The 15,049-nt window shown below is 44.3% G+C and overlaps 1 protein-coding gene across 1 annotated transcript in view; it reads left to right on the forward strand.

Moving 5' to 3' along the window:
• ATXN10 (ataxin 10) overlaps window positions 1-15,049 on the forward strand; it is a 162,574-nt gene that overhangs the window by 122,042 nt on the left and 25,483 nt on the right. The window contains exon 10 of the mRNA XM_028115371.2: window positions 12,061-12,124. Within this exon, the coding sequence (XP_027971172.1) occupies window positions 12,061-12,124 (64 nt within the window). The remainder of the gene's footprint in view (window positions 1-12,060; window positions 12,125-15,049) is intronic.

A 15,049-nucleotide genomic window follows, 5' to 3' on the forward strand; every position in this document is an offset into this window, starting at 1 on the left:
CGCATTTGTATAATGCCTGGACCATTGCCCCCAAGATTCAGATTAAGTTGATGTGTGGTGGAATCAAAAAGCTCCCCAAGTGATTCGGATTCATAGGAAGGATTGAGAACCGCTGCTATGTGGCAACGATTTTTAAAATTCAGCATGCATCCTAGTCATCTGAAGGCTCGTTCAACAGCTCTCTGCTGGGCCGAGCCCCGGAGTTTCTGATTCAGTAGGTTTGGGGTTGGCTCAGGATCGGCATTTCTGAAGAACAAGTCCCCAGGTGATGCTTAGGCTGCTGCTGCAGGGACTCAACTCTGAGAACCGCCATTCCACGGGTTCTGGCTCCTTCCTTAACTGCCTCGCCCCTACCATTTCACCCGTGCTCCCTGCACAGAACCATGCTGATTTCCTGTCCATACCCCAAATGTGCCCAGTTCTTTTCACTGGTAAGTCCATACTTCTAGCTCCCTTTCCCTCAGGTGATTTGGGTTCCTTCTAGATTGTTGAGTGCTTGCCCCATTTGCATGCTTGGGTCTTAGTTCAGATGTCACCATTTTATAGAAAAGTATTACCTGGCCACCCTGTCTAAAAGAGAGCCTGTCCCTCTCTAGCTGATCATCCTCTTTATTCCCTTTATAGGAATTATCATGATCTGTACTGTTTTTGTTTACTTACTTCTTGCTTGTGCGCTCTCCTGGATCCACGCCCCCCCCCCCCCCCCGCCCCCGTGCTAAGTTACACAAGCACCAGGACTTTGTTTCCCTATATACTTGTGGGTGTGTGCTTGGGGTCAGTCATCTGAGCTGTTTTACCTCCTTCATATTCACATATGTTTTCAGCAACTAGTTACTGAGGGCAAGGCACAGGATGCAGGAATGCAGGAAGCATGCTTCATGTAGCTGAAGACCCCAGAGCCTAATGAAAGAGTCAGACAAACAAATAATAAATATGCATGCCGTGGACTTCATAGAACCAGACTCGCTAGTCTGATTGTCACTGCCCTGGGAAGGAGCAGGTGAAGGACCTGGAGAGGCCATCGGATATTACGTTAATACAGCTCTCCCTACAACGTAAAGAGAGCAGATGTCTACCCCCTCAGCATTCTTTCTGGGTTTTGTTGTTGTTCTGCTAAGTATTGGGCCAAGGGTGTGTCCCTTCTTCGGAGAAAGCTTCATTGTCAGGACCATTCTGCTCCCACCTTTATTATGAGGCCACTCTTGCTTCTTCTGCCAGCCATGCTCCTTTCTTTTTCCTGGACCACTGGTGGAGAGCAGAGATTTTGTTCCCAGAAGACTCTTAAGTGGGTCACACCAACCCATGAATTAAATTAACTCCAAAGTCACTTTGACCTCAAGGCAGGGAATTCATTGCATATTAAGAGACTAAATTCAGTGTAATAATAAAATGCCCACAAGAGGTACTCTAAATTTGAATATTAATTCTATCTCATTATCAAATTCCCAGGGAGACATTAAAATCCAAAGATTACATTCCATTTTAAATTAAAGTCCAAGACATTAAAGTCGGATTCTCTGCTCGTATGAATTAAAATTCAAAGAGATTGAAGTTAAAATGTGTCCTCTCCGACTTCTTACTCCATGTAAGCCGTCCTGGAGAGTGGCTCCCCATGCCTTCCTGGGGTCAGGGCTCCTTTACCTGCTGCAGTCCAGCTTGGTGTCTCGCAGGTTCACAGAGCCCAATACCAAATCTCTGACATGCTTCACTTCTTTAAAATCGAGAAAAGTTAGCAGGGCATAGGTTTATTATAGCACTGCCCCCCACACACCAAAGTTAGACAAGCCAGTGCCCAGTCTGCTCATGGTTCGTCCCAAGCAAAAGCGTATCCCCAGAAACCAGCAATTAATAGCCTTTGCTGCCAAACAGCAGAAAGTCTGCGGTGTCCGAGGGAGAGGGTTGATGCAAAGGCCCCATTTCTGTTTCCCCAGGACTTCCGTGAGTCTGTGACAGTCGGTGGCCTGTGACACTTAGGGGTTCTCTCCTCACTCATTTCTTGGATCCTGCTTCTGTGAGCAATTCCAGTGAGCCAAGCCCGTGGTTTTCCTCCTGTCCTGGGTTTTGTGGGGCCCCAGTCCCAGTTTCTGTTCCAGTAACAACTAAAACATCTACCACATGTCGGAGAGCGGTTAGGACTGGGTGCATTTTCATGTCCCTTTAGATCTTTTTATCCTGGCCTTCTAGATAATTATTTTCCACTTTATATCTGGGTAATCGATCTACTAAGATTTCAGCTCTTACTCCTGGAAAAAAAAAAAAAATCACTCTTTCTTCACGTGAATCAGCCTGATTGCTTTCTTCTGTTTTTGTTCTTCCGCTGCTTCCATTCTGACAGTAAGACTGAGCACCATTCACACCACTCTGGCTTCTCTCTGATTTCTAGGGACAGGATGCTCCAAACGAAGACCTTTTTAACTTGCACTATTTTACTGAGTTTATTTTTCTACATCAGAGTAAGAAGACCGTCTCCTTGTGTTTTTTTCTGGTTTGGGGATCTACCTAAATTCTCTTAGCATGTATGATACTTACTACAGGTTTCTGGCACATAGCCTTTTTCAAGTTAGAAAGGTTCTCCAGTTTTCCGAGAATTAAAAAAAAAATCACAAATAGGTGCTAACCATTACCAGATGCTTTTTCAGTGATATTGAGGTAATTCTTAGTACGTTAATGAGGATGATTACACTGTAGATTTTCTCGTCGGCGTTAGGATCATGGTGAATTTTTGTACCATGTTTAATTTAGTTCGTCTAATACTATTTGCAGGATTTTTTGTGTGGGGGTGGGAGGGGGTATATATTCATAGTTAAATAGGCCTGTAATTTCCTATCCTGGTCTGTCTTATGCTGGCTTTGGACCAAGTCAGAGTAGCCTTCTAAAATGAGTTGGGAAGCTTTCTCTCTTGTCCTGTTATTTTGGAACAACTTATATACATAGTAGATTATGTGGTCCTGAAAACTTTGGTGGCACTCACTTGGAGAATCGTTGGGTCTTTGAATGTTTTTGTCAGTGAGTCTTGGTCATTTTCGTATCTTTAAATAATTAAGTATTTAAATTATTCTGTTCAAGGTTTTTATTTATTGTGTCAATGCTGATGTTTTCTTCTTTCCTCAGAGATACCCATTATACCTTGATTTCTAGCTTTTTTCATAAAATTCGTAACATTTTCATCTATGTTTTCTGTAGCTGTTTATCTCTTTTCCTTCTGTTCTTTTAAATCGATGTCTCTCTTTTCTTCCTTCATCAGTCCTCCTGGAATTTTTTTCATTTTATTAGTGTTTGTGAAGAACCCCCTTTGGCTTTGGTTCATCTTTCTGCGGGGCTGGTACTCGCCACCACGCTGACTCTTGCCGGCCGGTCAAGAAGAACAAAGATCCAAATGCTAGCAGGCTTCTCTTGAGCAGCAATGCAAAACAGGAGTCGGTGGAGTAACGTCTCTAAAATGCGAAAACTGTCAGTCTGGAATTCTATATCCAGCTAAGATATCCTTCACAGATGAAAGTAGACTAAAGACATTTCCAGATGGACAAGATAAATTGCTGTTAGTGGAGCTGTGCCCTGAGGGGTGTTGAGGGAAGTTGTATCAAGCAAAGGAAAGTGGTGCCGGATGGAGACTTCATTGTAAAGAATTGAAAGCCCCGGAATGGTTCAATATGTGGCTAAAAACAAAATACCTTTATCTTCATTCTTAGATTTACTTAAGAGGCACTGGCTCTTTGATTCAATCATAGTAGCAACATATTCGGGGGTTTATAATGTATGTAGAAGTAAACGTATGCACGCAGTTCCCCCGGTGCCAAGTGAGGTGCCCGGTTTGAGACTGACACCGTGTGTGAAACAGTGTAATACTGTTTGTAGGTAGAACACAGCAAGTCAAAGATGCATCCTCTAAACCCCAGAGCAACCATTTAAAAAAACGAACAAAGGAGAGAGGGTTAGTAAGTGGCATGAAGCCGCTCCGTGGCTGACGAGAGCTTTTTGGGCGAGGCAGACGTTCTGACCTTTGTCTGTGGTTGCACAGGGACAGCTGCAGTCTGCTGTATGTTAGCCGTAGCTCAACAAAGCTTGGTTGAGGAATTAAAAAAAAAAAAAAAGCACCAGAGGGGAAACCGTGAAGGGCATCGTGCTCCATTTTAGGGGCTTCTTTCAGGGTTTACAATGGGTCCCCCACGCTGGCTCAGTGAGTAGTCTTGGACTCGGCACGGGTCAGGAATTCTCAGCTCAGCTGCACGTTGGAATCACTGGAAGACTTTGTCCGAGACTCTGATGCCCAGATTTCACTTTCCGAGATTGTGATTTCTTTGTTCTGGAGTTGGGACCACAGACTTAGTACTGTTTGAAACCTCCCAGTAATGCCCATGTGGAGCCAAGGTTGTGAACCACTAGCCTGGGGCTCTGCGTGCTAGATAAAGGTTGTCTGCAGAATTTACCATATATCCTGTAGCTTCCTGCGTAGTAGCAGCATGACTTGTTTGTCTGGCGGCGGCTGCAGCTCAGTCATGAAAAGCCCAGGGTGAAGCTGTATAAAACAGCATGGCAATGAGTACAACACGGAGATGAGTGATACCGTGTGTTTGTGGGACTCAGAATTGACTGTGTGAGGCAGCGGTTGGTAAGGGGCTGCGGGTGAGGCTTAGCAGCCAGCATCACACTCAGCTCATGAGACAGCAGAAACCTGGGACTAACCTAGAGTCACCATGTCTACAAATTCCCTGCTTATGAAAGTGTCCACCTTGATGTTTTGGAGCTTTGCTAAAGCCCAGCTTGTGTTTGGCGAAGGAGTCCTGTGTCCAGCCCTTTGCAAGTGTGGGTCGTGAAGGAAACCGTCAGAATCTCTGAACCAGGTGAAAGCAATATTAAACATGCTGCCATTTCTTATGTCCTGGTTACATACGGGGTGCCGTGCTGAGTGCTTCCTCACGGATCTTCACCGTAACCCTGTGAGGTGGGCGTGACCCCCTTGTCTCACCAAGTCTAGACTTCGTGAAGTTCAGAAACCTCCTCAGGGTTCCACAGCTGAAAGGATGAGCTGGAATTCTTGTGTAGGTCTTTCTGCATCCAGAGTATCCACCATCCCTCCAGGTGATTGGGGTGATCATTGAGTCTTGGCCCGTGGGCAGGTGCATCCACATTTCCAACCGCATGGTCCATTTCATCCAGTGTCGCCTTTGGGCTCCAGGCCCTTCGAGTGGCTGTCAGCATGTCTGAGGGTGGCTTCCTCCCCACAGAGACCTTGTTGGAGCATTGCCACACCCCCGCTGGTCATTGATTCACTTCAGAATGAGGACTCTCATGATCTTTCTGTTTGTGTATGTGTTTGTATTGAGGAGCTGTGTTGTGAACACATTTTTACCAAATGTCAGGCTCGATTCACTATATACTTAATGGAGATTATTAGGTCCTGCGTTGGTATCATGCTCTGACCTTTCTTCGGGTTCTGGGATTTTTTGCATTTACCGTTTGATGTGAGAGCAGCCAGAACAGTTGAGGCTCTGTTTTCTGTCCATCTAATATATTTTCCCAAAGGAGCTTAGATAGTAGAGGTGGGCCTGCACACTTGGCAGAGTACCTTCTCTGAGATGATTGGCCAAGGCGGGAGGGAACAGTTAGCAAATCAATTAGTCGTCTTTCTGTTTACACTTTATTTCCAGGGGCTAAATGTTCGTTTGTTTAAGCCAGACTTGGTGTCTTGTTGAGATGTGTTACCTCGTGAAAGTGTTGACTGAGCTTGGCTCCTTGATATGCACTACAGCTTGTGACTCATTTATTATAGGTCTAGAATCAATTCCCAACATGTTAGGTAAGAAAACAAACAGCTTCCTTGTTTTATGAAGTGTGAACAGAAGAAAACTTGTTAATTTCCTAATTGTTCTCCCCTGCCCCAGACGGGAGCTCCACATAATGTAGCTGCAGGCGTCAACTCGAGCTTGGTTGTAACACGGTTGTGTTATCAGTCACCCCTCCTGAGGGGCTGGCATCTGCGTGTTCTTATCCCAGGGATGGAACCTGAGTCCATTCTTTTTTTTTTTTTTTTTTTTTAGATTTTATTTATTTATTTGACAGAGAGAGACACAGTGGGAGAGGGAACACAAGCAGGGGGAGTGGGAGAGGGAGAAGCAGGCTTCCTGCAGAGCAGGGAGCCCGATGTGAAGCTCGATCCCAGGACCCTGGGATCATGACCTGAGCCGAAGGCAGACGCTTAATGACTGAGCCACCCAGGCGCCCCCTGAGTCCATTCTTAAGTTTATAATTGTATATTTGCCATAATGCCACCGTCATCCTTGTCTAGAGAGCATTTATGTTATAAATGTTTAATGAATCTCTATAAAAATTTATCTTGTATTGGGGCACCTGGGTGGGTCAGTCAGTTAAACGGCTGCCTTCGGCTCAGGTCATGATCTCAGGGTCCTGGGATCAAGTCCCACATTGGGCTCCTTGCTCAGTGGGGAGTCTGCTTCTCCCTCTGCCTGCCACTCCTCCTGCTCGTGCACTCTCTCTCTGTCAAATAAATAAAATCTTTAAAAAGAAATTTATCTCATACCATTTCATAATGGAGCAATGTGAATGAGAAATACTTATCTGAGAAAGCATGCCCCCGATTCAGCCACCACCCTCGTGTAACCATGATCTTCAAGAGCTCTTTCATTCATCCTTACTACCCGCCTAAATTTCAAATTTTAGCATGTGATTTCATTCCTTCAAAGGAAATCTTACCCATTTAGCACCCCTGAGAATTCCACTTTATCCACCCCACCCAGAAAATGAGACTTTTTTTTGCATCAAATATTAGATTCTGAGTAGTTTCATTTCTAACCAAAAAAAAAAAAAAAAAAAAGATTTTTGAAAATAAACTTACTGGTTTGTAGACAGACCAGCTTTTTGTATTACGTACAAAGTAGGATTGTAAACTTAGCTCTGTGGAAGTTCTCCTGCTGCTTAATCCTTGCAGGAGCTCCGCTCTTGCTCCAAGCACCTGAACTCCCTGTGTTAGTGTGACCAGCTGCTGCCATCATGGAGGACTGGCCATGGGCTGGCCTCCGTAGCAGTCAGTTCCCTTCTCACAGCCACCCTTAGAAGCGAGACCCACCCTCCCCATTTTATGGGCGAGAAAACGCAATCTCCAAGGTTAAATGACTTGCCCAAAGTCACACGGCTCAGCAGTGCTGCTGCAGAACCAGGCTTCGACCCCAGCATGCTAGCTCCCCGGTTCTCGCTCTTCATCCCCATGCCGTGCTGCCCAGCCAGTTCCTGGAACAGTCCCTGTTCCTTCAGATCTCCCAGCTTTTGCACATACTCTTCTCCCTGCAAAACATTCTCCACGGCCCCCTTGATTTGTCCACTCAGTGCATGTTTATGCTCATCTCGAGCTAAATGTCACTTCTGCAGGGAGGCCTTCCCTGTGAGTCCGGTGCTGTATAGTCAGACACCCAGCTATTCCAGTATGTTCCAGAAGGATTTAAGATCACACATTTGCAAAGGGCTGGAGGGTCGGTTGGTATTCCTTCATCGCTATGCCATCCAGCAGGCCCTCGCTGCTTGCCTGGATCCCTCCTCTTCACCCCCGAGCAGAGCCGTTGGAGATGTCATTGTTAGCATCCCAGTCCTGCTGGTAGATGCGTGGCAGGTTATTGGAGGAGACGTGTGGCATGAGGGTTGCATTGGGAAGCTTTGAATATAATCTCAGGTGGGACCACTCCGAGTTTGGCCCAAAAATTTCCTTCTGCTCTTTTCAAACACATGACCCCTTCCAGGTGCAGCCTTCTCTAGGATTCTGACCTTCGGTGCCAATGCTCCTCACACCACCGGTGCTGACGAACTGCTCCTCTTTTCCCCAAAGATATTTATAAATTAATTTTTATATCTTTATATGTACGTATATATTTATATTTTTATTCCTCAATATGTTTATGAAATATAACACAAATGAATTACTAGAAAAATAAAAATTTTTAGAAGACCTGGAAGACTCAAACCTAGATGTTATTATAAGATTCAGGGGACATAACAGCATAACAGCATAACCCTGTTAAATCGTTAGCACATTTTCTGACTTTTTCCTCTCCCGGTCTGTTTTCACAGACTTCCGGTGGTCTCCAGGCCACTTTGAATAGCACTCGTTAGTTAAGTGATCCTGGGGAGGGTATTTAAACTCATGAGCCACTTCCTTTATCAGTAAAATGGAGCCAATAATGCTTACCCTGGCATCGTCAGAATGAAAGGAAACATGATGAAAGTGTTTGTCGTTGCCTCGTGTGTACTAGGTGTGTCTATTAAATTCATTTCTTTTAGATTTATTCTCTTCCTGTCTGCCTTTGTGAAACTGATGGTGGTCGGTAGCGGTGACCCTGCTGCGGGTGTGTGCATCGCGTGCAGTGGGAGGTCCGCCGTCTTCCACTGGGACAGTTCCCCCACTTACGGTGGCTCAACTTAGGAATTTTCAACCTGACAATGGTGTGATAGGGATAACTCGTTCAGTAGAAATTGCATTGGAATTTTGAGTGTGGATCTTTTCTCGGGCTAGCGACATGCGGTACGGCTTCCCATCAGCCACACCATCACAAGGGTCAGCAGCAGCTGATACGCTGACAGCCGTGTTGTACTCTTCAGCCTTTCTGTTTCTCACTCTCTGGACTGCAAATTACATGAGATATTTAACACTTTATTATCAAATCGGCTTTGTGGCAGTTGATTTTGTCCCACTGTAGGCTAGTAATGTGAGTGTTCCAAGCACGCTTAAGGTCAGCCAGGCTAAGCTGCCATGCTCGGTAGGTTGGGTGTAGTAACGATGGGTTCATTGGGACATAACCCCATTGTAAGTCGAGGAAGATCTGTAATTCATCCAGTACCGGGAATGCTCACCTCTACTTGTCTTCGCTAAGGCCTTTACAGTAAGCAGCTAGGAAGTTTTTTTTAGAAATTGGAAAATAGATCAGGAAATCTTGCTAATATTTCTAATTTATAAGTGTAAAATTATCTTCTGGATTTGATACTTCTTTTTTATGCTGAAAATCTTAGTTCCTAATAACATTAATTACCCTTTGCTTTAAATATGTAAAAATTCAGAATAAATAAGTTGAATGCCATTTGAAGATTTCTCTCTGAGCTTAGGATACATCTCATCAGGGACCTAAAGTCAAATACTGTTTCAATTCTGTGAAATAGTTTTTCTTTGTTTTACATGTCATCAGATTAATCTGCTTCTGTCTTCTATTTTTATAACTTTGTAAATTTAACTTTTTGGGGGGGCATAATTGACATATAGCATATTACCTTCAGTGTACAAATATAATGACTCAATATTTGTGCATATTGCGAAATAATCACTGTAAGTCTAGTTAACATCCATTATAAATTTAATTTTAGAAAATTATATAAAATATATTCAGGATTCCAAAGTCAGAATTACATAAGCAGGTACATTAACAGAGGCCTCGCCTCCGTTCCTGTTTCTCATGCCTCATTCTCTCATCTTCCCCTGTGGATAACCATTATTAGCTTTTTGTTTAACGCTTCGTTGTGTCTTTTGGGAAATAGAAGCAAATTTGTATATCTCTCCTGATGCATGACACAAAAGGTTCACAGATAAGCCTGTGCTGCACTTGGCTTTTTCACTTACCATTCTGTCCTGGCGATGCCTGCAGAGTAGTGCATTAGGTCGTCCCCACTCCCTTTCACAGCTATCTACCTTGGTGTCTGTGCCATAGTTTATTCGACCAGCCTATGTTGGTGAACATCTGAGTCGTTTCTGGGATCTTTGTGGTTATGAATTGTGCTGTACGCAACGTGATTAGTTACCAGAGAAATGCAGGTCAAAACCACAATGACACAGCACTTCACACCCACGAGGATGGTTAAAAAAGTATTGAGAAGGATGTGGAGCCATTGGAACCCTCGCGCATGAATAGAAAATGGTGCTGCACTTTGAAAAACGCTCCGGCGCTTCCCCAAAATGTTAAAGAGTCACCAAGACCAAGCAGTTTCCCCTCCAGATATACAGCAGCATTGTCATAATAGCCGGAAAGTTGGAAGAACTCACATGTCTGTCAGTGGATGAATGGATAAATAGAATGTGGTCTGTCCAGACGGTGGAATATTATTTAGCCGTAAAAAGGAATGAGGTGCTGTTACATGCTGGAGTGCGGATGGACCTGAAAGTGTTACGCTGACTGAAAGAAGAGGCCACATACCGAAAGGTCGCATTTATACGAAACGTCCAGAATAGGAAAACCCATAGACAGATCAGTGGTTGCCAAGACGTGGGCCGAGGAAGATATGAGGAATGACTGATGGGTATGGAGTTTCTTCCTGGGTATAATAAATGTGTCCTAAAACTAGGTAGCAGTGATGGTCGCACCACTGTGTGAATAAACTAAAATCCACTGAATTGTATGCTTTAAGAGGGTGAACATCATCGTGTGTGAATTGAATCTCAAACATAAAAATAGAAAGTGTGCTGCAGTGAATAATGTGTGCAAACATAACTTCATGTGACAGTGCTGTTTGAGGTGCTGTCCTGGGACTGGGACGACTGGGTCAGAGAGTCCGCTTCACCCCGCAGCCCCTCCGCGGGGGCTGTGCCGTCTCTGCGCTGCAGCAGGGTGTGAGGACGCCTGGCTCCCCGCCGCCCGCTCCTTTGCCACACTGTTGGGTGAGAAGGGTGTCTCCGTGTGCTAGCAGTTTGCAGAGTTGAACATATTCCGATGTCCGTGGTCCATCTGCATTTCTTTGTTTTGGTGACATTTCTGTTCATGTATTGGATCCATTGTTTTCTACTGGACTGCTGGCCTTTTCTCAATTTTTCCAAGTTCTTTATATATTAAAATATGAACCTTTTTTGCCTGTGATATCTTACAAATAATTTTCCCAGTTTCTGTTTGCCTTTTTAAAAAATGGAGTCCAGGGCACCTGGGTGGCTCAGTAGGTTAAGTGACTGCCTTCAGCTCAGGTCATGATCCTGGAATCCTGGGATCGAGTCCCGCATCGGGCTCCCTGCTCGGCAGGGAGTCTGCTTCTCCCTCTGACCCTCTTCCCTCTCGTGCTCGCTATCTCTCATTCTCTCTCTCCCAAATAAATAAATTAAAAAAAAATCTTAAAAAAAAATGTAGTCCAACTTTTAAAACCTTTCTCCTATTGCTTCAGGTTTGCAAATCATAGTTTGAAAAGCTTTTCCTATTCTTAACATAGAAAAACGATCTACTTACTAGTACTGCTGAACTATAATAAACTCAGCTCCATTTGGAGTTTATCCTGGTGAACAGTATTGGGAAGAGATCCACTTTATCCTTTTTTATGTGGCTATCCAGTTGCCCCAGCATTTTTGAGGAAGGGTGAAAGGAAAAATAATGTATCCCTTTTTGTTTATATGTCTGTTTTTAAATATTTCTGGGTTGGTGTAGGTGTTTTAGATACAGGTTTCCCCTGTAACCAAAAGTAGAGCGTTCTTCTGAAGCCTCATAAGCTGAGAGGGCAGAAGGCAAAGAAACAGTTACACTTAATTTACATGGAAAAATTTTTGAGCATTTTCAGTCCCAAAAAATAACCTATCAAACCCTACCAAATAACACATAAAACCTAAAGTAACACTAACGTGTCGTAAAAGCAGGAATGATACAATAAATACGCAGCCTGTGGAACGTAGAAATAGCGTATGAACAGCAGAGTGTAAGTTAGCAGAAGGAGGTGGACGGCGTGCACACCGGAAGGCTCGGAGATGGTGACTGTGGATGTTGGGCTGAGTCGTCGGAGGTTGGGGTGGTGGGAGGTACAGGAGACCGGGCTCTAGCAGGGGGAGGAGGAGGGTCACCTGTTAACTGACATCTCATCATCATCTGAATCCACTGGGGCAGGCCGGTCACTAATGCCTAACCTCCTGTGTCTGCCTGCCTCACTGTCGAAGGTCACATTTAGAACTCTGCTGTGGTTGATGGGGCAGGCTTGAAATACAACAGAATGCTATTCTATTGTAGCAGTGAGTAAGGAAATAGAAAGAAACAAATCCTCTATATCTCCAATGTGACCCAAGCTTTTCTCAGTGTATAAATGTGCCTTTTCCTTTCTCTGCAGGTCAGCGAGCTGGATGGCATTCCCTTGATCCTGGACAGCTGCAGCGTCGACGACAGTAACCCCTGTATCCTTGCACAGGAGGCACGAACGTCCGTCTGCAGTCAGGACGGCACAGTTCCCTTTCCTGGGGTTCACTGGGCGTGGGACCACTGGCTTTCTTGTGTGCTTGTTCCTCAGAACTAAGGCACTTTCTCAAAGTTAGGGTGCTGCAATATCACTCTTGTGGTCTATGTGGGCTAGTGAGCTGGAGTGTTCAAGGTTGGGGGGACATTCTAAACCAGCCTTCTCCTCACAAGTGCTTTAAAATTCTGGAGGCGGGGAGAACATTCCTCCACAGTCCCCGTGTGTGCGACAGGGCGCCGATGTCACCTTTCCAAACCGTGTGTGTTCCTTGGGGTAAATATGAAGCATTTGGGGGCTCTTTTGTTTTTTTGTTTTTGTTTTTGTTCTGCTCTAGACAGTCTAAGTATCCGGTCCTTTGGGAAGAACCATCTTAGCCATGGGTTAGTGACAGAGAGACATGAGGGGCACTCGGAGGCCCCAGGAATGGGGAGAAACATCTCAGTAGCACCAAGTACCCATTTTGGACGGGTTCTGTCCTGTGAGCCTCTTTATTGAAGCTGGGGGCTCCGGTTCTTGCCTTTGCCTGAGTGACCACCCTTCTTGGAGGGCATACTAGGAACCTACTTATTCCGTCATGTCACCTTAGTGGCACTGTAGGAAACTGATCTAGAACAGTGATGAGGAGCTCAGCCTGTTTAGGTTTGAGAGGTATTTTGTGTAAGTTCAAGACTTCCTGGTGAGAGCCAGACTCAGTCCAGTCTCTTGCCCTGGCCTTTGCATGCCCTTGTGTCAGTTGCACGTGTTTGGGGAGGGGGATGAATAAGGACATGGAGAGTGTAACCCCGACAGACAGTGAGTAGTCCGGCCTAGGACTGAGAAGATGGGGGACGGGGGCATTTAACGAACACCCCCACTGTGGTTTCTGTGAAGAAGAGAAAAGGAGCTGATGAAAATCATGTATTTAAAGTACGTAGATGGAGACGTGCTATTACTATGCTAAAGATACCGTCATTTGTCTGATTAGCAATAGAAGAAACTCTGATTTTAAAGAGCACAACAGTTTATAAGCTCAGTCAGGAAAAGACAAACAGCCTCAGAAGACTCTTCTTTGAGGTAAAACAGAGCTGGCTCACCGCATCACATTCTAATCAGGCACGACAGGCTCTGTGCCTTATGGAGCTTTGAAATTTGTTTTAACTCCCAAAAAAAGAAAGGGAAAAGAAAAAAGTAAAGCTTTGGGTCGCAGGAAAGCAGTACAAGAAAGCTCGAGCGCAGTTACAGTTGGTGCTCTTCCTGATGAAAAAGATGAATTATTATGAAACAAGAAATTCACGCAGTGTTTCATATACCCCAAATTGACCTCCAGGTGAACCGAGGTTTTGATCACGAGTCTTTGGCTCTGACACGGCACTTTGTGGCCCTACAGACATGCTGTGGCTCACACTTACAGTCTCTTTGGCCTCCTCGTTGCTAGGCACTGATCTTTTCCTTCCCTCCTGCTTTCCAGAAACATTCCCTGAGTCCTCACTGTGTTTCTACACATCACCTTATTTAATCCTGCCAGCTTCCCGAAGCGCAGGTACTGTTGTCGTCACCCCCATCTTGTAGATGAGGATGTACACCGAGAGAGTCTCAGTGGCTCATCCTAAGATCAGACCCAGAATGTAAGCTTGGCGTGTGCCTGGTTCTCAGCCGCGTTCCTGTCCTGCCTCCTCTTGAGTCACAGGGAGGGGACAGAACACGTCCAGGGAAACCACAGTAACCTGTTCATGTAGTAGAGAAATCATTCAACATGTATATGGATAATCTGTATAGATAACTTGCTTTTACAGTGATAATTAATAAGACTTGCAAGACCCCAGGATATTCTTAAAATTATCAAGAAAAGTTAAAATACTACTAGTTTAGTATTATGCATATTCGTTAATTCTTTGGAGTTTTATTTATTAAAGCCTACCACATTGTAAAGGCCTGTAAATTTTAGGCATGGTAAAACATGAGATAACATGCCATCATCAGTCTTTAGATGTGAGCCATAAATTAGAACCTGGCTTCGTAGTCGCCAGGGCGAAAGGGACATGATTTCAGATTACAGAATAAAACCGCACCAGGGTGCCTTCCATGCTGTTCCTCTGTTCTCGCCCACAGGCAAGTTTGCCAGAGAATTCTCTGACTACCCTGACTTTTCCTCCTGACCTCCCATTCACTCTCCCCCACCCATTCTTAGGTTTTTTCCTCTCTTATATTTTCTGTTCATCAAAATAATACATCTTTTTTTAAAATGCCAAAAGGTATTGAATGAGGGAATGAGGTCTCTGGCTCCACTCTCTACACTTTTGGTTCACTCTGAGCTCGCTTTTCTAGCAGTTGTTTTTGTATGTCTCAACAACACACTTTGCTGCTCGCTATTTCTTGGTGTGTATATCAGATTGTGATAAATCCTATTTGTTATTACACGAGGATTTACTCTTGTATACCACCTGCACTCCTCCCTCATGCCACCATAGGAAAGACTGCAGATCTCGTTTATTGCCTGCATGACTAAAAAGGCTGAGCATCTTCTAACGTGTTTATTTGCCATTTGGGTTTTGTGTGTGTGTGTGTACATAAAACGTGCTTGATCAGACCTTTTGCCCATGTTTTCATTGGGTTTTCTCTCTATAATTTATTTGTAATAGATCTTTGTATATTCTAAATAGAAGTTCTTAGTCAACTACATGTTTGCTAATGTTTTCTTTCTCCCATTCTGTGACTTATCTTGTCATTCTCTTTATAGTTTATTTTAATTAACAGAAGTTCTTAACTTTTAGTCAAATTTGTCACTTTTCGTTTCTGGTTAGTTCTTTGGGTATGTATCTTGTTAAAGAAATATTTTCCAACCATGAGGTCATGATGATAATCTGTGTTATCTTCTGAATACTTGATA

The sequence above is a fragment of the Eumetopias jubatus genome, unplaced genomic scaffold, assembly GCF_037043125.1.
Source record: "Eumetopias jubatus isolate StellerSeaLion01/CBP00866 unplaced genomic scaffold, mEumJub1_p1.0 scaffold_8, whole genome shotgun sequence".
NCBI classification, from domain to species: domain Eukaryota; kingdom Metazoa; phylum Chordata; class Mammalia; order Carnivora; family Otariidae; genus Eumetopias; species Eumetopias jubatus.